A 22,213-nucleotide genomic window follows, 5' to 3' on the forward strand; every position below is an offset into this window, starting at 1 on the left:
TTAACTTCGGGAGATTTTAGACTAAAATAAGGAAATAAAGAGTTTATAGTCACCGTATTTTGTAAATTGAATGAGTGCAGTTATTAGTTCCTAATTTCCTTTTTCAAATTATTATTTTCCTTTAAATAAATTTATCCTACAGATACACAGAGCCTTCATAAATGATTACAAGCCACGTGACAGTACTTTTGTCTGAAACAGTAATTTTATTTTCTTCACGTTGTTTATTAAATTTCGGTAAAATTAAACATTATTAAAACAATAAGATCAAGATTACATTAAAACGCAGCGTTCTTCTTTACCAGCTGTAATTCGTGTAATTTTTCACAAAATTCCATTGAACCAATCAGTGATGGCATTTTCTCGAACGTAGACGTAACGGTTTGTCATTGTCCATTGCAAATGAATAATTAATATTGGTGACGCCAAGAATTAGGAATTTTTAGCTGACAGTATAAGCCCTGCAATGTTGGTGCCTAAGTTTTGCGGTCACGTGGCTTATAAACATTTATCAAGGCTCTGTGTAATCCTAACATAACAGAGTCTATTTCTTATATAATAAACACAAATACAAAATAGTATGTAATTAACCAATCAAAATTCTAAAAAATTTCCGAAGAATAGTGTGAAGTTATGGCACCAAAAGAAATCAAAATATTTACATTTCTTTTTGAACTTTCAGCTCCAAAAAAAAAATTAAAATATCTACGCTAATGACTTTTTTTCAGATTTTTAAATAAATGCGATATATACAGTGTGCGGTAAAACAGACAGTGCAGTTTTGAAGCGGCTGTACATATCGTGTGGTGGGGGTAAGAACCTGGAAGGGGTCTTGTCGCCTCGGGTAGGTCATATGACTAAATAAAGAATCATGCGCCACCTCACAATGGGCCTGGAAAACACGCCATCTTTAGCACTATTTATGTATCAAAAACTGTAATACTAACTTGAACAGAAAAGTAATATTGTTATTAGAACCTATAGAGTTCGCTGAAAAAATTAAAAATTTGGTGATATTACATGTATTCTTTCGTGCGGAAGCTGAACAAACTGGTTGCAATCGGTAACTAGCCAATCATAATACAGCATTTTTAAAATTCTTAATCATGATTGGTTCTTTACTGTTGATTTCAATCACTTTGTTCAATACGAAAGAATACGTGTATTGAAAATTAGGTCACAAAGGGGATGTGTTCTGTGGATTAGGTTTGAGGTTATTTCTTCTCTATGTTGTATTCACAGATTAGAAAGTGGTTGTATTATGACTAATTAACTCGTAATTTACCGTGCTTTTAATAATAATTGTTTTCTATTTTAGACTAAAATTTAATGTAACGCAAGAAGATAATTACAATTGTTGAATCGTTCATCTGAATTGTCTTACTGCTTTTGCTTGTTTTACTTTTTAATAGAAAATGTCTGGAATTATCTTACGTTACTGTTGTGCACCAAAATGCAAGAATACATATTATTTATATACCACAGATACTTCTTACAGAAATAAAAGCTTTTTCAGAGTTACTGCAAAGTGCAGACAGGAAAATGATTTGGATAGAATGTAAACCAGATTTTAACTTCATCAACGAAAAATGTTATTTTTGCGAAGACCACTTTGAATTAAAATGTTTTAGAAATAGTAGGAAGAATAGCCTCAACAAAAATGCAGTGCCAACAATATTTAGTGAATCAAATAGTATATCATCACATTTAGATTCTCTTAATAGTAACGTTTACTTGAAAACTACTCCAGAGTCAGTTAAACAGTTTGTTAGTGAAACATTAGAAAATGCCGAAATTAATAAATGCCAAACATCAATGTTAGATGATTTTCCAGAACCACCATTTAAAAAACCAAAATACACTTATTCCAAATTGCCATCTCTAAATACCACTGCAAGTACTAGTACTGTTATTGTTAACGATACCATGCCGGATCATCATTTATCTAGGTGCCGGATGAAGTAGATTCAAATACTGGTTGTGTAAGTACTTCACATAATACTTCATTTTGTCAAAACTTCACTTGTATGTCGAATAGTAGACAACAAAAAACGGATTTTTGGATTTTTTAATGAATATTAAGTTTCTTTTTAAGTAATGGTAGATACATATGTCTACGTTTCTACTGATATTTGTTACTCATACTATCAGTATTTAAATTTTCGCAGAAAAGAATAATCAGTAGTACATGCATCGTACTGATGAGAACCAATATAGTTTGAAACAAATGTATCTAACAATATTTTTCATAAAGAGGGGAAAGGTAAGTATATGTCTATTTTGTATCACAGTAATCACTATTAATTACTAGTAATTATCTTCTTTTCATATTTATAACAGAATAAATTTAAGTACATGCATTTAAAAAACAACTGCTTATGCATTTTTTAGTCATTGTTTAAAAAGTGAAAACAATAATAGCCTCTTAATGGATATACCTACTAAAAAAGTCAATCTTTTATACCATTATTGTGTGTAGCTTACATGAAATGAAATTCATAAGTCATTGACTACATAATTTTGTAAAGAAATTGGTCAATTTTTACATTAGAACTGATATTTTTTTACAAAGCTTTGTAGTCAATGAATATGAATTTTATTCCATATATAAGTTGCACTCTGAATATTATGGTATATTTAAATTTGCCGCCAAGTGCAGCGTAATAAAGCGACATCTATTGCATAGTTTTTGAACTACATTCTCAAACTAAAGACGGCTAGCATGGTCAGTGCAGTTTCTGTTTTGTGTTCCAGCTGCTATTTGTTCACAGGCCGGATGTAAGATGGCGCCAGTTGCGTCTGGAGCAAGTGATGCTTCCAATGAAAGACAAGGAAATAAACACTCTTATTTAGTGACTCATATGGAGTAGATCGTGCCGTTTCAGTCGTTACCATGGTTTGGTTTGGAGAACATCGGGGCTTTGCCGTCCGCTCGTTTTTTAAAAATGGCCGCTCTTCCGTCGCCACCTAGCGGGTCTTCCGGCGGCACTTTAATCTTAGGCGACGTGATCCCGTTCCTCACCGTAATTTAATGGCGAGTTGGGTGCGTTCATTGGAAGAAACTGGTTCCACACTAAGACCTAGGGGCTTAGGAAGACCCAAAACGACAAGAACACCAGAAAATTTAAGGAAAGTAAGAGAATCTATCGAACGGCCACCTACACGCTCTGCCAGGAAGCATGCATTGGACATTGCTGACCACTCTCTAAATAGGATTTTGCACAGATTTGTCATTCCACCCTTACAAGAATATGATTCTTCAAAAATTGAATCCCCTGGACTATGACAACCGCATAAATAGCTATCAAGAAATGTTGAATCGGATCCACGCGAGGTCAACTCTTTTCAGTAGTTGCGGGCCCACTTCCAGCTCTGTCGAGCGGTCAACAAGCAACATTTTCGGTACTAGACAGAAAATAACCCAAGGAAATTTTACGAGCGACCTCTTAACTCCCCAAAAGTGACCGTGTGGTATGCTGTTTCCAAATTTGGGTGATTGGACCTTATTTTTTTGAGGAGAATGAACAAACCGTGACAGTCAATGCTCAACGTTATCTTTTCATGTTGGAACCTCAATTGGAAGAACTGAAAGAGGAATCTGGGAGACATCTGGTTTCAACAGTACGGAGCTACGGCCCATACTGCTCACGTTTCAATGACCAAAGTGCGACAGATGTTCCCTGCGCACCTGATTTGAGCATTTGCGACTTCTTCCTGTGGGGTAAAGGAAACAGTTTTTAGACATCGGCCTCATACCCGTCGAGATGTGCCAAAATGCGGCCGAACATCGCCATCATCAATGCATCGCTGCTAGGGGCCGCTATCTTTCTGATATCATTTTTAAGACTTGAGACATAAAAATGTATGATGTAACCAATAGAATAAAATAAACCCCATATTTCGAAGTTGCTTCGTTTTTTTTAATAGCCCTTCAAAACTGCACTGTCTGTTTTGCCGCACCCTGTATTTTACATTTTATATTTCAGTATCCTGACTATTGATTCATTAGGGTTATTTGGTTTAGTGATTCAAAGTGTGATCTGATCTGATCTGGACTTTGAAAATATCCTTGTGTCATGTCATCAGCATAATGTGTACAAATAAATTAAAAAACTTCTTTTAAACTCCACTAAACTTGCGTGTCGAGTATGCATTTCTCGTGTTAATCAGTTAATCGATCGGTATGACACCACATCAAAAATAAGTATATGAATAAAATATGCAGCTTTCAACTCGATTCTAAGTAATTGGCTCATAAGTATATTTTTCTTATTACATTTGGTATGATAACCTAATTCGATCAAAATGGAAAAGTTTCTCAATACTTACGACGTCTGTTCAGAAAATAACCGAACTTTATTTTTAAAAACTTTATTATTAATTTTATACATTATTGGTCCTTATCCCCTTCAAAGTACAACTCGCCTATTCACATACTTTTCCCCAGCGGTGTTTTCATTTCACAAAGCAGTTCTGGATACCTTCATTTGAAATGGCCTTCGGAAATAAGAGAAAATCGCTATGAGCCGGGCCTGGCGAGTAAGGACGGTGAAGGAGGTCTCTTTTTGCGAATTTTGTCACGTAACCGTTGTAAAACGTGTTGATAGTACACATGATTCACTGTTTCACCTTGAGTCAAGAATTCAAAATGCACAATTCCATTAATGTCGGAAAAACAGTGAGGTCACTTTGACATTGGATCGAAACTGACGGCTTTCCTGGGCGTGCTAATCCATTGTGATGTATGAATTTTTATGTTAATGTCGTAGCCGTAAACTCAGCTTTCGTCTCACCATTATGATGCTTTCAATGAATGTTTCATCGTCATTGAATTGTTTAAGAAGTTACAGACAAAAGTCCACATGATTTTGTTTCTGTTCGGTAATCAGACGACAAACAAACTTTGCATGTTCAATTTTTCTATCAAAATTTCATGGCATGACCAAATTGAGATGCTAACCTCTTCTGTATGTAATTTCTCTGAGAGTCAATCGAAGATTTGCATACACCAGATCTTTGACTTTCTGAACGTGGAAGTCATCAGATGAGGTCGAAGCCTTCCTGGTCGATAATCTTCAATTAAGGAACGACCACTTTTAAATCGTGAAAACCATTCGTAACATTGCATACGACCCAGAACATCATCTCCGTAAGCTTGTTTCAAAAGTTGAAACGTTTCCATAAAAGTTTTCCCCAATTTCACATAAAATTTTACATTGCATCGTTCCAGAAAATCGCACATTTCAAAGATCGTCACTAACACTTAAATGCGTCGTTGCATTCAAATAATAATATCATGAAAACTAAATGAGATATCAACAATCCAAGAACATGTGGTTACAGAGAAAGTTATGCGCAACGCAGTATTTATTACCAACCGCATATCACTAAATATCTCCATTAACGCGTATTTCAACACGTTCGATTATTTTCTGAACATACCTCGTAGATGAAATTTACTATTGGAAACTCTCACTTCTATAGTATATTTTTGGCCCATTGCTTTTTTAACACTAATGGAAATAAAACTAATGCATGTATTAGTTACCTTAGAACACCTATAAGGATACACACCACCAATATCATTTAACCCTATAGATCCTAACACGGAGGACATATTTATTACCGCAGATCTCGAACTGCCGAAGGTTTGATTTTGGTTGACATCTGCTGCTCTCTTTAATAAAGGCAAAAGTACCTGCAATAATAGTAAAAAATCATCTATTACCTTAAGGAACATTATTATGTAATAATTTGGAAAAAATATTTAAAGAAATATTCAGTAATTGAATTACTTTATTATTGAATATCATATCATATATGATACTCTTATAATATATTCACATGATATAATCTACTTCAGTAGGTTTAACAAATTCAGTCTTAAGAACAACCAACAGTTTATCTTCAGTTTTATTGTTTACCTGAAGATGAACAACAATTATCAAAATGCCTATGATTAAAAATTATCATTGCTATCTACAGTTTCCACTGAATAGAGAATATATGTCTAACCATATGAATGACAGAAGTAAAATCCAAAGAAATTCATCAAATGTGATTATTAAATAAATCTAACTATATCTTTTAAATGTAAATATAAACAATTAATAATCACTATGAAATGGTAAAAATGAGTAATAAATGACTAATGTAAAAATAACACGTTTTTAACAAATCAATTTATTACCTTTTCATTAACTAATAGTACCTAATAAATATTTGCACTACTTATAAATAATCTTAAACGTTACTTAAAAAACATCAAGATTTCTGTTTATAAACTTTTTTTGACACTACTAGTTTTTTGTAATAGAAGAATATTTCTTTACTTTTCCTTTGTTTTTCTCGTAAACAAAGAAACGTAAAACTTCGTCATTTGCTATATTAAGGAGCGATCTCACGATTCAATTTATTGTTGTCAGCGTTATACAATTAGATTCAAATTGTTTATTTGCCTTTTGTTCTTATATTTTATTCAATTTTTAACATTCCTGTTTGCAAATATAACTTACATTATTAAACTAAATAGGTATTGCTATTATAACTAAAACCGATTTTGAAATATTACGATAAAATCCTTAAGAAAATTCTTTTCTATGTCTACAGGTTTTGAATGACTGTTTTGTGACTTAAAAAAATTTAATTATTTCATGCGAGGGAGTAATTATTAAAAAATATTGTGTATGCCGAGTGCTGAATAGTTTTTGGAGAATTCGGCTCACTATTTAATTGAATTCACGAGTACAGAGCGAGTTTGGAAAATTCATGTAATTCTGATGGTAAATGAATTCAAGTGAATCCATATATTTAAAATACAAACACTCATTACGAAAAAATGCGGGGAAATTTAATACAAATTGTCGTAAGTTATAACTAAAAAAAATATTTTAACAAATATCTAAGTTTTACATAAAAACAAAAAGTTATTTTCACATTTGCAGGATCTAAAATTTTTATAATTTGAGGCTGATGACCAGACTATTATTACCAGTTATACCTAATTAGTAGCGCAAATAATTGGTTATTTTTTCAACTCCGGGAAATTCCAATGATTTCTAGGTTTTTAAATTTAAGCAGAAACTTAATAAATATCAAATTTTAATATTTTATTTCATAAATTTGACATATTGGAGTAAGTGATGATTGATGTGATTTTATCCTTTCAGAAAAAAAGGTCGCAGAAGGCCATGCGTCATTAGAAACATCAATCACAAAAACATAGCTAATAAATAAAAGCCAAACACGTTGTTGTCACATCATGAACTTTGACGTAAGCCACATAGCAGGAAAAATTGCAAGCTACTATTTTCCACATATTTTTTTAATACATACATACTAATTATTTTGTTATTCAACACTAGATACTTTCTAACATTCTGGTAATAATAATTCATCCATTTTATTTGGCCTCAAGACTTGTATTTAAAAAAAAAATTCTTCGAAATAGTGAATAGTGTTGTGGTGTTACACATGAAAAGAACAACTAACAGCAATCTGTCTCCTATAGATATAAATATATGGTGACTTACAACTTATCCAAAAAATTTGGGAATAGATGCGTCATGAAAAATGGAGACAATATCGTAAAAAAAAAATTTGTAAAATTCTTATAGTTTCCGAGAAAAAAATTATTGAAGTTTTCAACCCTTACATCGCTGGACTACTGTAGTCTCTAGCGTCATTCGTGTTGTGCGCTATGTGCAATGCACTCTCTCTCCACATGACCTCAGACGATTTTGTGATTGCGTTTACATGTGTTAGTTTTTCAAATGTCAAAAATGGCTTACGTGTATAACAACTCGGAATTGATGGATATCATTTTAATGTATGGTGAAGCAAGACAACATTTGTGTTAGTTCGTAGAAACTGGATAAGACAGTCCCAAATGTGTTTACACGTCGATGGACAAAATTTTGAATAGTTGTAACATCAGGTATGTCAAATTATATTATTATTTAAAACCATAAATTAATTTTATTAATTAATAATAACAAAAGCGGCAAAAGCAGTTGAATTTGCTTATATGAAATAGGTGTTATAAAATATTTTATTTATTTTTTCTTTGAGAGAGAAATTCTTTCAATTCTTTGTCCGTTCATTTTTTATCACACTTTGCCGCCGTACCGGTCGCCGACTGCATGCATTACCTTGAGCAAGGTCAGGTTTTACAGTGGACCAGTTTCCAGTGCCGTACAGAAGTGTATTTTTAAATCATTTTCGAACTGCTCTTTTTGTTTTTTTTTTTATAAAATTGTATTGTACGAGTCCACTGTACATTAATTTTTTTTTTGGATAAGTTCTGAATCACCATATTTGCAAAATCTGTGTCTCTGGTTTTAGCCGCGTGATTCACTGAAAGTTCAAACAGGTTTGTTTTTTCTCGTGAATCGCTGTTACATCAAGGTACACTTTAGTAATATTATATTATATTAATATTTCAGTATAGACAGCAAAATGAATTTTTTTATTGTGTTTGATAAAAGAAGTAATTCTGAATTCTTCTAAACTCTGGAAACATCCCTCAAATGGCAATTTTATAAACTCAGCATTTTTCTTTGTTCAAATGCAATTGTAAAATATAAAAAAGAAACAAACCACTTAACCTAAGTTATAAGATACGTCACTAACAATAAGCCTTGCACAGGTGGACTAAACCAATACTATCAGGTAATTAAAAAAGATAGATATGTTTACGAGTGCATGAAAAGATCAGATAGGTTGCAAGTAGTGCTTGAGAACTTGAGTTTTCATTAGTAGCCTTAAAATGAACCCAAAAAGAATTCACATTTGTTCTAGTGGAATACACAGTTTATCGATATTTAAATGACTAATCCCGCAATTTAATGTTTTGATTATAAAAATTATGTTTCTGATCTGGGTTAACTTGAAGAGATACTTGAATTTTTGCGTGTCGAAAGATTTTCAATAATTTCCTTTATGCTTATTATGCTATTACCTACTAATAATCGCTACTTGATAGCTAGTTGTGCGATAATTGAATAAATAAAGTTAAATTTCGTCCAACTTTCATTTCAACTTCAAATTGATCAACCATCATCAAATCGTGAGAGCGCTCCTTTAGAAAAATGTCATTCAAAATTCGTCCAACTGACCTTGGTTAACATTAGCGGGCCTACCACATTCACTGCATAAGTTTCCATCATCTGTTCTGTTTTAACTGCATTTATTCTAGTAGATTTTGGCGAATAGCCTGCGTTATTAAACAAGACATTGAGGCCATTATCCGCCACAATTTTCTCAATCTCACAGGCGAAAGAATCGAAAGTGTTTGTGTTCGTTACATCTAAAAAGTAATTGGGATAAAGCTCTTGACATTTTATCGCGTTTTTTCTACAACACATCCCTTGCTTAATGGCCTTCGCGTTCTGTCACTGTTCTTACAACATAGTATTACCGAATGTAACGTAATATTGAAATTTCACAAATCTGACTTGTAGTACGTTATGGGTGAAATTTATAAATTTTTTCTTAAGAAATGTATTTCTATCGAAATTATCTTTTTTTTTTAATTAGTAATACTGTGTTGATTCAGGAGCAACAGATAAGGGAATGGTGTACGAGGGACGTTCAAATTTATAAATTGTAATTTATTAATTGATAACAAATTGACAGAAAAAAAGTAAAGTGTACAATGCTGTTTTAATATTTCTGTTTTTTGAATGCACTGGCCGACGCCAATGTCTAGATAGCTTTTGTAATTCCATAGAAATAAATTTCATGACATTTTCCACTGAAATGAAAAGGTATTCCCACTAAGATCCCTTAAGGGTCCAACCAAACGCACCAGATGAAAGTCTGAGGAGTAAATAAAGGAGAACAACAGGAGTTTTTTGAGTTGTTTTCATCATATGAGCGACATGCAGACATGTATATATTAAACTAGAGAAGAAATGCTTCGGTACGCTTATTTCTGTCTTTCTGAACATTAAGTAAATTACCTTAGAAAGTAGATAGTTCTTCTCTACTGCACAATAATTTAAAAGTGTAATTCAAATTAAAAAAAAAATTTTTTGTCAAAAGGTATTGTCTAAAGTTATTTATTTATGGCATAGTTTTCGGTGTTTCTTAACTATTGGCTATTTTGCCATCCGTTCCGTGAAAGAAATTAATGAACTAAAACGTTTGTTCCAAAAGGATCAGTCAAGGGTTATCTTTTATGTAAATAGTTTTACTTAACCACACTGAAAAAAGCAGATAAATACAAAATACACTATAGCATGCACTTCAATAAGACTTGACGTTTCGAAAATTAATCTGTTTTCTTTGTCAATAGTCAACAACGACGTTACGATTTAAAATTATTTTAACATTTTTGTGTATTTTCTATATTCCATTTGATTCAATTTTTCAGTGTAAGATTTTTAGTTAGGACAATCATTAAAAAAAAAGAGTTTATTTCATTAATTATTTTCATACGTGTGTGTATACCTAAAAATTTTAAAAATAAACATTTTATAATAAGCCACTGACACAGGGAATGACATGTTTGAAGATGATTTTATTCGTTTCTAGCTTCTAGATACAGATTCTAAATTAAGTATTCCAAAAAATAATAATATTTTTTAATATCTAAAACTTGATGTGATGACATGTCTCAGAACCAAGAATTACCAGATAAGGAAATAAGGGTAGGCAGTCCAATTGATTCGACAAATAAAGTATTTAGTCCAATTAACTAAGCCTTTAAATCGAAATTTTGCCAACTTGGCTGAATTTTTTATATGAGTTAGTTTAAGGTATATTATAACAATAAGTGAAAGTAATTTTTTGTTCAACCCCCGGCCAAGGGTGGAAAAAGATAAAACAAAGGGCTTTTTCACCTCAACTCAATAAGATAAGATTATAAGTTTTTCATGAAAGTTGTAAAGCAGACAATTCTACATAAAAATGGCCTCTTAACTTTTTTTTGTACTATTACAATTAACAGAGTTAGGGAGGCTAGAAGTTAAGGGAAGATTTCAGAAATTTAATTTTGTTAAATCATTAAAATTAACGATTAAAAATTTGATTTTTTGTTATAACTTTCTTATTAAAAATTAAAAAATATATATAATTTTTTTTCTAGCTCTTACCCTTTTTAAGTTATCTTGAAAAAGCCCTTTGTTTTATCTTTTTCCACCCTTGGCCGGGGGTTGAACAAAAAATTACTCTCACTTATGGTTATAATATACCTTAAACTAACTCATATCAAAAATTCAGCCAAGTTGACAAAATTTCGATTTAAAGGCTTAGTTAATTGGACTAATTACCATCTGTAAAATAATGATTATTGATATCATTTTAGAGTGGAACAATTTATCCTGGTCAAAAATTGTCTCTCAGGTTTTTTTCATATTTGCTACCGTTTCATGATAAATTCACTTTATAAGTTCACCTCAAAATCTTGTTAATGGTTATTAGTTAAGGACATATAAGTAAACTGCTGTCTAATGATATCAAATATATTTTTTGGAATCTTTAACATCCTATATCTCGAAAAAGAAGAGTTTTCGGCATTACATTTTTTTTACTTATTTTTACTAAAACACCTAGATGATACTGAAAGCTAAACGAGGGAAATTTTTCGTTTTTAAATTAGGATAGATTTTTCTAAGTGTTAGATAAATTTATTATTCGCTCAAATATATATCATTTACTGATTCATATAAGAAAGTGAACAGTACATATATTGAAAATTTAATCAATAGATCAGTTTATGATAAAACCAACATAAAATCAAATTAAATGTATTTTAAATAAAATTATATTTAATAATAACAAAATATATTTACCTAATTCCAAAATGTGCACATTTTTATTTTGTGCTGCAATATCATTTAATTCCTGAAATAAAAACAACATTGAGTAAGACAATTCAAACATAAAATTTATAATAGGGTAAAAAATACAAGAGGAAATAATGAATACAGTTACTCAGCATTTGTGAAATACATTTTTATTTAAAACTGTAAATAATTATATAATTAATTACTGTATATATAATACAGGGCGTCCCGATTGCACACGCCAAACTTTATTTGGTGACAGAATACTTCAAAATAATAAAAACTGTTCGTATAACTCTAGGTCTCAGAACGTTTCGGTTTCGAAATACTGAGTGCTGATATTAAAAAAATATATTATTTTTATTTAAATATCTCTTAAAATGTGTAATGTAGGCTGATGAAAAGGATTTTCATGGGTATCAAACTCCTGAATAAACATAAGATAATGTTGAATAATGTTTAATAAACTTACCACAAAATTAGATAACTAATATTAATCTCGTATATGTACACATGAGGTAAAATATATCTAGTATTATGTATATACAAGGTGCTCTGAATTGCACACGCCATACGGTGTTCCACGACCTATGTTTATATACAGGGTGTCCCACCGGAAACTGCGTCGATCGATATCTAAGAAACTACTAATTATGGCAACATAGCAAAGTCCGAGGCAAAGTCCCTCGGACGAACACAACTACAATATCTAGAATTCTGCAGCACTTCCGGTTATACCGGAAGTCAGCACCAACTTCCGTTATTTTAAATGGGATACCCTGTATATTATTGAATTCTCGAATTCTACGGAAAATTTTAGGGTAGTTTTGTGTAATGTTCCCTATGCCTAGAAGTAATGCTTTGGTATTATTATATTCAAAAATATTATACCAAGCGTTTCATTTTCGCTGTTACATTTTGGCAAAGTCAAACAGCTATAACTTTCTTAACTTAAATGGAACACCCTGTATTTTATTGATCTGTCTTGTACACATTGAGATTCTCTTTCAAGCCTTATAAGCATTATTAGGGTTGTGATCAATACTTTTGAAGATACATATTTGCAAATTTCTACTATTTTAGCAGTTTTCATCATATCTTGAGTGTTCGATATTTTTAACACGTAAATACGGAATAACATACAGGGTGTTTCGTTAAAGAAACAGCAACTTTGTTTTGTCATGACTTTTTAACTGATCCTGTATACTTAATTTTTCTTTATTGTAATAGATTTTTTAAAAACCCTAAAACATTTGTGTTTTATGATTTTTCGATAGCTATCTTACTCTAGGAGATAATCGACCGTTTCCATACATATTTAATTTTTCCCAAGGCGATTTGAAGCAACAAATTTTATACATATTTACAATACCAGTCACGAATTAAATTAAATAGTATTTATTATATATTTCTGAGCACGTGCTTTCACTTAGCAACCGTCCATTCCATTACATTCTGAAGATTATTTACCTCAAGATATGGCAACATTTTTTGATAGTTTAAATCAAATCCAAGAACTGGAGGTACTTTCAGACCCAGATATTGTACATGGAATACCTATTAGATGATGTTCGGGATTGTGCAGAGGGAAATGGTTAAATGAATTTTTCTTTAGTTTTATTATTTGTAACAAACAACCAACTTGATTTATTCAATGTTTAAGAAAATTTATGATGGAAAGAAATATTTTAATGAATAACACAATACCTAATTTTAATTCTGATATATCAGTTATCAAACTATTAAGCAATTAATTAGTTATTTGAAACTTTTCATGTCTTCTTAATTTGTTTAACTTATTAAATATTTTCTAAAATTATCTTTCAGAATTTTTAAAAAGAAAGGGTAGCTGATGCCAGTGTAGTAGATAAGGTTATGAGCGCCCAAGGCAAGATTTGAATTTTGCGTCAAAAAGTGTGATAGTTTTTTTTTTAAATGAATAAATTTTAAAGAGAACCAAGTGTGTCGGAAAAGTTGAAACATATTTGTCTATACATATGTATAATCAATTTAGACATACTTTTATACATAGAAAGCTTTATTTTTATTTGTTAAATATAGTTTTTCGCGATCAATCGGAGAATACAAGGTGAAAAAATAAAGCGTATGCCTCTGAACTCAAATGTCTTGTTATTGTTCTTTCTCGGCCAGTTATTTCGTTGGCGAATGAAATTGTACTTTCATGGTTCCTTTCAGTCATGTTCGTTGCTACTAGCTCATTAGCCTTATTTATTTACTCATATGTGTATATCGACGCTTTAGTACGAAAACATGCTATCTCAGATTTCGGTTGAAAAACATGCTATCTCAAATTTCAGTTGGAAAACATGCTATCTCAAATTAAGCTTGGAAAACATGCTAACTCAAATCTTTAGGTAAAACATGCTCAGTGTAACTAGAAATTTAAGTTGGCACATTGCATGATTGAAACCGACTATAAATCAGACGCTATTAATTTTGATATCAATAAAGCAAACTTGTATGAAAAAAATCGAATAATTTTTAGTAATAACAAACATCTTTATATATTAAGGTATACACTATTTTTTTATAATTTGTTATTTCAAAAAATGTCGAGTAATGTACGTGTTGCAGCATACTGCATAATATTCTATTTTTTTTAATTAACAATTTTGTCTTTTATAACAGTAACTTAACAAAATTAATTGAAAAATGTTGAATAAAAAAAATTAAATAAACAGTATACCTGAACATAAACATTCCTTACTTTTTTAAAAATATATTATATAAGTTTATTATAAATGCACGGTTTCAATCATTCAATTTTTACCTAGAGATCTGAGTTAGCATGTTTTCCAACCGAAATCTGAGATAGCATGTTTTCGTACTAAAGCGTCGATATGTACTTAGTATTTGATACTCATTCAAACTAAGTATACATTTTCATAAAAAAATATAAAAGTATATTTTTTATTTAAAATTAATGGTAGCTTCTGAAATCCTGTTTTATTTTAGACAATAGCACATTTTTTTGAAAATGCCAGCCAATAACACGGGGTAGCTCATCTGTACCAGAATAGAACCAACTTGTATCCTAATGAAAAGCATTAGCCAAAATAGTTAACTCCTATACTTAATATAATTTGATAACCGAGTAGATACTGTTACAGTATCATAAATCGTACGTAACAAATGAGATCAGATTAGGTACCGTCAAAACTTATAGGTACTAAATGATATCAATAAACTGAATTGCCGAATTCTCACCTCACAGTCACAGATTAATTAGATAGATACTTTTCAGAGAGTGGATTTTTTAGCTCGGAAAATTAAAAGTTTAAAGAGGTGAAAAGTGCAGTGGTGTTAATTTTTTCTTAAGTAGAACCTGCTTTATAGGTACCTAATCCTGAAGGAATGACCAAGAAAAAGTGGTTTGTCTGCTGGAGTAATGATACAGACAAATCTGGAAGTTAGTACTCGTAGATTAAATTTTTATTATTTGATGTTTCTATCAGTATATAAACTACTGCATTCCCATTGGTTTTATAAGCAACACTTTACTTGCTAAGTTTAATCTACCTTCAAGTTCCGCTAAGATAATTTGTTTTTGCAAAAAATCTATACAGTCCAAGTTTCTGGAGTACCTACAATAAGAACAAATACTAGAAAATCTCCAACAATTTTTTTATATAATAATGCTAATTGATGACATATATATCGATTTAGAACTACCAATTTATTTGCAAATAGTCCTTTTGCAGTCAATAGCTACTTGATTTACAATTGCCCGGTAGGTCTAACTTCTAAGGCATACATTGCATAGGGTTATTATCTGTCATTAGTTTAACTAAAAGTGTCATTTTAACAAAAAACTACCTCCAATATTTTTGGAATTATGGTATTTGCAACAAAATTTTCGTCCCAGTATCAATCGAGAAATGAGTAAAAATAAAAAACAGCACTGCAATAAAGACCCTTGTCCATGGTGTGAGGCCAATAATGCTGGTAAATGTCAAAAATAAAACATTGCCTTAAATAATAGGTATTTCTAAATGCAGGACCGTTTCGAAGATTTCTTTAGCTCTACTAAAAACCAGGTTAATAAGCGGACGGCATTTATACTTATTAAGAAAGAATTTCCAATCTCAAATTTTTTACTGACATTTTTACATTTTGCTTATAAAATGCTGGCCTGTTTAGCATCCGCTTGAAATGGTCTTAAGATGCAACTGAAGATAGATAATCATCTATTTAATTATCTTGTCCAAATCTAATAAAGGAAATCTTGAATATGTTTTCACAAAAATATAAAGTACCTACCTACATATCTAGTAAATTCCCCTTTTTTTAGTGTCACCTACTCCTGACCACACAGATAAGAATGCACAATCAGACGCGAATGTTTGTAAGTAATATATTTTATTGAATAATACAATACGAATACTTATTGTTTTTCTCCAGTGAAACATTCTGACTCAAAAAATGAAGCTGAGACCGAAAACACCAGTAAGTACAAGTTTTAAATAATTAAATTTGTAAGATTGCTCCTGATCTATTTATTACTCAGATAGATATTCAGAAACATTTAAAATGTCCGCTAAAATACAATAATAACATTTGGCATAAGTAACAATTAACTGAAATTACATTATGGTCATGGTCATCATAATATTCGATGTGGTGTTGTAATGTGCAGTATTGGGGGTTGCTGTTGCTACATTACTATCGCATTACTACTTTTTACATAAAAATACTCAAGATCAATACATTAATCTATTTTTGTAACCAATTAACTATCCCTGTACTTGTATGACGTATTTGATAAATTTATATCCTAATTCTGAATAGATAAATATACACACGTAGATTTACAATCAGGCGGAATGACTAGCAAAAATATCAGAATCACCTAGAATCTAGAACGCAGAATAACACCTACAAGTACAAGTTAACAGTAGTGGAAGGGGACGCTGGTTCATAAATTATTGAAAACCCAGTAATACAGCAAATCAAATTTCGCGCTGGCGCGAATGACCAACCTTAAGTAGCAGTAGCAGTTTACATTTTTACAGTAACGTAAAACAAGTAATAGAGGTAGTGGTAGTGACAGGAACTTCAGCAGGCCAGACTAAAAACCAGCTAAATTGTGAACTTTGTGTCGTGTGAGAGTATTAAATTATATCTAATTTTAAATAAGAAATTCAAATGGCTCCAGTAGGTAAGTTTTGAAGTTCAGTTTTAGTTAAAGTGTATGTGCTTACCTGTGCTTTACTTTTGTTCCGGCATGTAGCAATAATGTTTTTTGGGGAATTTATGTCTTTCACTAGACACTTTATCAGTCCTAACCCTAAACCTCGATTACAACCAGTTATTAAAATTGATTTCATTCTAGTTAATTCACTATAAATTTTATTTTTAGATTTTCACTATACGCTTACGTTAGCACAATTTTTTTATTAAAGTTGTTAACTACATATATCAAGGACACCCGTAGTCTAGTGATACTTGTAGTCAAATGGCGTCAGTTTTTTGTTTTACAAATGTCATAATTCGAAATGTCTGTAGATACAAGAATAAGAATTTTTTTATTTGTCAAACGGTAAATAATCAACTTAGGAGTTATCACAGGTTCAGTACAAAATGTAAGTGAAAGTAATTTTAAATGTGGCATTGAAAAATGCCTTTAAAATGTGATGCAATGCTACCTAACCTTCTAATTATGTGTCATTAAATTGAAACATTCTAATAAAGTATTTGCTACACTACTATAGGAGTCTTGTCAGCTTCCCACTGAAATCAAATCATTTAGTAGGTATATCATCAATAATAGCTAGGATCTCGAATAGAGGTAACAAAATAATAGGTTCAAAGTGTACCATATTGCATTACGTTTTAGAAACTGGAATAATAGTCTACTTTCGTCTTGCATGTTTTACTTTATATTTAACAATTTAATAGTATGTTAGAACATGTGGTTGTTTGGCAGTTAGAAAAAGTACTGCTTGAACAACTGATAAGAATTGCCAAATAGCCTAAGCAATAACATTAAGTTAATAACAAAAGACATTATTAGTTACATTATTCAACAAATATTACCTAGGATCTAAAACTTTTTAGGCGAACCAGAATATGATTTGGTTGTTGTTGGTGGCGGGTCTGGAGGCTTAGCAGCAGCAAAAGAGGCTAGTAATCTGGGAGCAAAAGTAGCTGTTTTGGATTATGTGACGCCTAGTCCCCAAGGTACAAAATGGGGTTTAGGTGGAACTTGTGTAAATGTTGGCTGCATACCCAAAAAGTTGATGCATCAAGCTGCTCTTTTAGGAGAAGCTATCCAGGTATGTTCTTAGACTAAACATATTTTTTTAATATATAATTTTTATATATCTGTTAGCACTAAACATACTTAAGTAGTATTTTGGGAAATCCTAACAGTATTATCTAAAATTTTCTGTTGTTTCACTTGATAAGATACAGTCGAAAATACCATCGATGATCTACAACTTTATCATCTGAATATAGAGAGCCTTCATAAATCATTACAAACCACATGACCAGTAATTTTGTTGAAACGGTAATTTTATATCCTTCATGTTGGCAATTCTACTTTGGTAAAATTAAAAACTATTAATACAATAAGATTAAGATTACATCAAAGCACAACTTTCTGTTTCACCAGTTGGTGATTGGTATAATTTTTCATGAGATTTGTTGTACCAATCAGCAATTGCATTATGTCGAGCATAGACGTAATGGTTTGTCGTTCATTGTAAACGAATCATTAATATTAGTAATGCTAAGGGATTTTAAGCCGATAGAACCTGGCATGTAATGTTGGTTGCCTAAGCTCGGCGGCCACGTGGCTTGTAATCATTTATGAAGTTTCTGTACCTTTATCCAACTAACCAGTAATCGGAACAATGAAAAATTGTAGTTATCTGAAATTTGATTATCTGAACTGCTTCTCCCACCACCATAAGTTACAATCAGACTTTTATAATTTATTTAGAGTCCCTGTATTAAGAGAATACCTCAGACTTACCGTATTGATTAATAAAAAGGCATAACAAATATTTTTTTTATTTCACTTTGGAAAAATTATAACACTAAACCTTATTTTGTCAGTTATACAAGTTCCTTGGAATTTGTTTTTAATTTACTGCTGGAATAAATAAAAAAGTTGCAAGTGTTTTTTGTTTTTGTATTAGGAAAACATTATCTGGACCAGTGGTTCTTAACCTGTCGTCCACATACCCCTGGAGGTTCGTCATCTCCCAAGGGGTCCACGAAGTTTTTAAAATATTGAAAGGAGCTCCGTGATAAACAAAAGATTAAAAACCATTGATCTAGACTATAGAGTATTTGAATATCTTAGCAATTTAATGATCCAAGCAACTTTTTGCTGTAAGTAGTAGAATTACACTTTTCAGTTATTTGATTAACATTACAATTAAAATAACTCCCACTAATAAAATTTCTCACTAGAGAGAACTGGTTAAATAATAATAATAATAATAATAATAATAATAATAATGCAAAGATTCTGAAGTTTAATTTTTTTACAAATTTTGTTGATTAGTGACATAACTCAGAACTAACATATAATTAGTTATGATAAAATAAAAATGTATGAAAAGCTCCCCTAAAATTTTTCAGTAATACTTCGCTCTTATATAAACAACAAAATTTCGTAAAAACGCTATTTTTGTGATTTCACAGAAATATTGATGTTCCATACAAACTCGTGTCACTCACACTGTTTTGATTTAATAACAATAGTTTGTTCTTGTTCATTGATTGGATATGACAGTTGTATAATTTAGCATTACTTTCTTACAGTCTTTAAACATGAAACTTATTTTTTTAGGGTTTATTGCGATAAAAAACAAATTTTTCATATACAGGGTGATTCTGTCATAATGTCGTTAATTTTAAGGGAAGTTACTCGATCCACAAACACTTTTATTTTCACAAACTATAAGCATACCAGTTTACACACCACATGCTCTAGTGCCCAAAGCCACCACCGATCATGGGGCAATTTCAAACCCGGCCACTACAAAAATGCATATTAATGCTGAAAAAAAAAAATTCAAATCATTATTTAAACCCCTTTTCGTACCACTCCTGACCTCTGAGTGAATCTTGACCTACTGTATTCGGTCACTAACCTGTCTTTTATTGTGTTTTTAATAGTGAACGACAAAAACAGACTTTTTTACCTGGACATCTGAATGAATAGGATATTTTTTTACATTTTAAATATTAACAAGTATTATTTATTTATTAGTTAAAACAAATGTATTAAGGATGCTAATTGTTTTCGAATGTTAGGTTATTGTAATTTAGTTTTACGTTTTCACCATGTTTTATAATTGAATATCAGTTTTTAATATCGTGTTCAATTAATTATTCAGTTTGTAGTATGTATACCTTATTGTGTATGGCTACAATACATTCACTCATCCGTCCATAACAGTTTGTAAAGTTAGAATCTGCTGCACGTACTTGATTTTGAAACCAACTGTAAGACGACTGGGAAATCAGCTGTTTCCTATGGTGCGCCGAGTTAACGCGAGTTGAGGGGTAATTTGCTTATTTTTTAAAAAGTCAAGTAAATTTTTTTTCGATTTTCTGTCTTTATTAGGCCTTCCGAATACGTAGTTAAAATTAATGACATTATTACTGAATCACCCTGTATATTGAATTATACAGTCGGCGACACCCAAATGTGAACGGCAATATTGTACCGTGTAATTTAAACTTCAAATCATAGTCGTAAAATTCAATAGTTGTCAAATATACATATATTATGTCACTTATAGCAAACGTAATTAAATGTAAGCAAGTAACGTGAAATATGCCGGAGCATTTAACTAAAGCGCATAGAGCAAGGGCTATAGCTAAATTAGAAGATAATTGGTCTTTGAGTGAAGTGGCTGCTGATTTAAATGTCAGTAAGAGTTGTATATTTTATATTAAACAACGCTGGCGAGAACAATAATTACAAAGATCTACCACGCAAGGTGTCGGGAAGGTTTTCAGTGACCCGGAAGACAATGCCTATGTCGAATTTATCCATAAGAATACCCTCTCTGTGTTACGCCACTAAAAAAAGTCTGATTTACTACGGTAAAATCCAGATGAAATTTCCATATCAACCAAAATGCGTTCACATTTGGGTGGCACCAACTGTACACACTAAATACACTTAATTTATAAAAAAATTGAAATTTGTTGTTCCTTATAATTGTTAATACTTGAAAAAAAAAACTATAAATTTTACATAGTTATATGAAAAAAAACTTGCTATATACAATTTCTGATTGTTCTGATTTGCTGCTTTAAATGAAAAACAAACATTTTCTTCTTAAATCAAGCTTTATATTTCACAGTTCAAGACTATACGAACCTGGCTTTATTCATTAAAAATAAATTTTATTGATTTTAAGCTATAGAATACCAATTAAGTAAATTATCAAATGCAAAAAAAAATTAAAAAATACAAAAGATAAGAAATTAAGCACATAAATAAATAATGATTTTTATCAACCCTGCTTGTGATTATTTAGCAACAGCATAGGAAATTATTTATGAATTACCAAAAATTTAATGCATGGTAACAATATTATGATCTGCTTAGTATTTATATCATTTGTGGATTGATGAATATCAAATTAAATAATAATGCATTAAATTAAACTGAACATGTTTATTGAATTAATGAAATGAGCAGTATGAAGTATTGGTAATAAATAATGGAAACGCTTTCTCGTATTGATGCCCATGAGCCGCGTTTTGTTATCGCTATTGTAATAATGTAATATTGATCACGAATAGAGTAAGGTATTTTTAGTACCTATTAAAGTAAAAATAATAGTGAATTTTCATATACACAGCTATGCTATAAATTATTATATTCAGTTCAGCCTGAAATGTCTATTAAATTTATCTAACACAGTAAATAATTTTATACTTTTAATAATTAATATTAGCACTTCAATTTATTATATTATATCTGTAAAAAATTGTGACAATATTCTTGAAGATATTTATTCCTTCATTTCACAATAAGTTAAAATGGTAGGCATTGTATAATATTGTCAGGGTAACGTTAATTTTCAAGTGGAAAAATGAACTATAAATAATATTTCTACAATAGCAGCACTTGATATTTATCTTGATAAATGAACCTTGAACAACTATTAATGTTCAATGCAAATTGTAAGATATGATATGTTCTCTTTTTAAAAATTCAATTTATTATTAACCAAAATGAAGGTACTAAATATTGTTTTCTATAAAGTTTTAGACCAAGTCATGTTTGAGATTTTTTTTTATATTAGATTTGAGTTTACACAATATGAAGTTTAGATACTATAAAACATCTTATAAATGTTTATATTAATGCATGGATGAAACTCTAGAATGTGTTATTAATTTTCTAATCTTATAATATTTACAAT

General features: G+C 30.7%; 2 protein-coding genes across 8 annotated transcripts in view; one reads left to right on the top strand and one right to left on the bottom strand.

Moving 5' to 3' along the window:
* Nucleotides 1-17,163, bottom strand: part of LOC108907291 (C-factor) — a 41,632-nt gene extending 24,469 nt beyond the window's left edge. For all 4 annotated transcript variants that reach the window (XM_018710908.1, XM_018710912.2, XM_018710911.1 and 1 more), the window contains exons 1-4: nt 17,012-17,163; nt 11,796-11,847; nt 9,117-9,307; nt 5,549-5,698 (exon numbers count right to left, since the gene is read on the bottom strand). In XM_018710908.1, the coding sequence (XP_018566424.1) occupies nt 5,549-5,698; nt 9,117-9,307; nt 11,796-11,847; nt 17,012-17,137 (519 nt within the window). In that variant the 5' untranslated portion in view covers nt 17,138-17,163. The remainder of the gene's footprint in view (nt 1-5,548; nt 5,699-9,116; nt 9,308-11,795; nt 11,848-17,011) is intronic.
* Nucleotides 1-22,213, top strand: part of LOC108907290 (thioredoxin reductase 1, mitochondrial) — a 56,386-nt gene that overhangs the window by 2,169 nt on the left and 32,004 nt on the right. Inside the window, exons 1-5 of one of the 4 annotated variants that reach the window (XM_018710903.1) lie at nt 15,092-15,095; nt 15,147-15,219; nt 16,102-16,155; nt 16,212-16,256; nt 17,868-18,085. In XM_018710903.1, coding sequence (XP_018566419.1) covers nt 15,165-15,219; nt 16,102-16,155; nt 16,212-16,256; nt 17,868-18,085 — 372 coding nt within the window. In that variant the 5' untranslated portion in view covers nt 15,092-15,095; nt 15,147-15,164. Of the gene's footprint in view, nt 1-15,091; nt 15,096-15,146; nt 15,220-16,101; nt 16,156-16,211; nt 16,257-16,759; nt 16,969-17,173; nt 17,393-17,867; nt 18,086-22,213 lie in introns of those variants that run through there. The other 3 variants (XM_018710905.1, XM_018710906.2, XM_018710904.1) reach the window with 3 other exon arrangements.

The sequence above is a fragment of the Anoplophora glabripennis genome, unplaced genomic scaffold (assembly GCF_000390285.2).
Source record: "Anoplophora glabripennis isolate ALB-LARVAE unplaced genomic scaffold, Agla_2.0 scaffold190, whole genome shotgun sequence".
Taxonomy (NCBI): Eukaryota; Metazoa; Arthropoda; class Insecta; order Coleoptera; family Cerambycidae; genus Anoplophora; species Anoplophora glabripennis.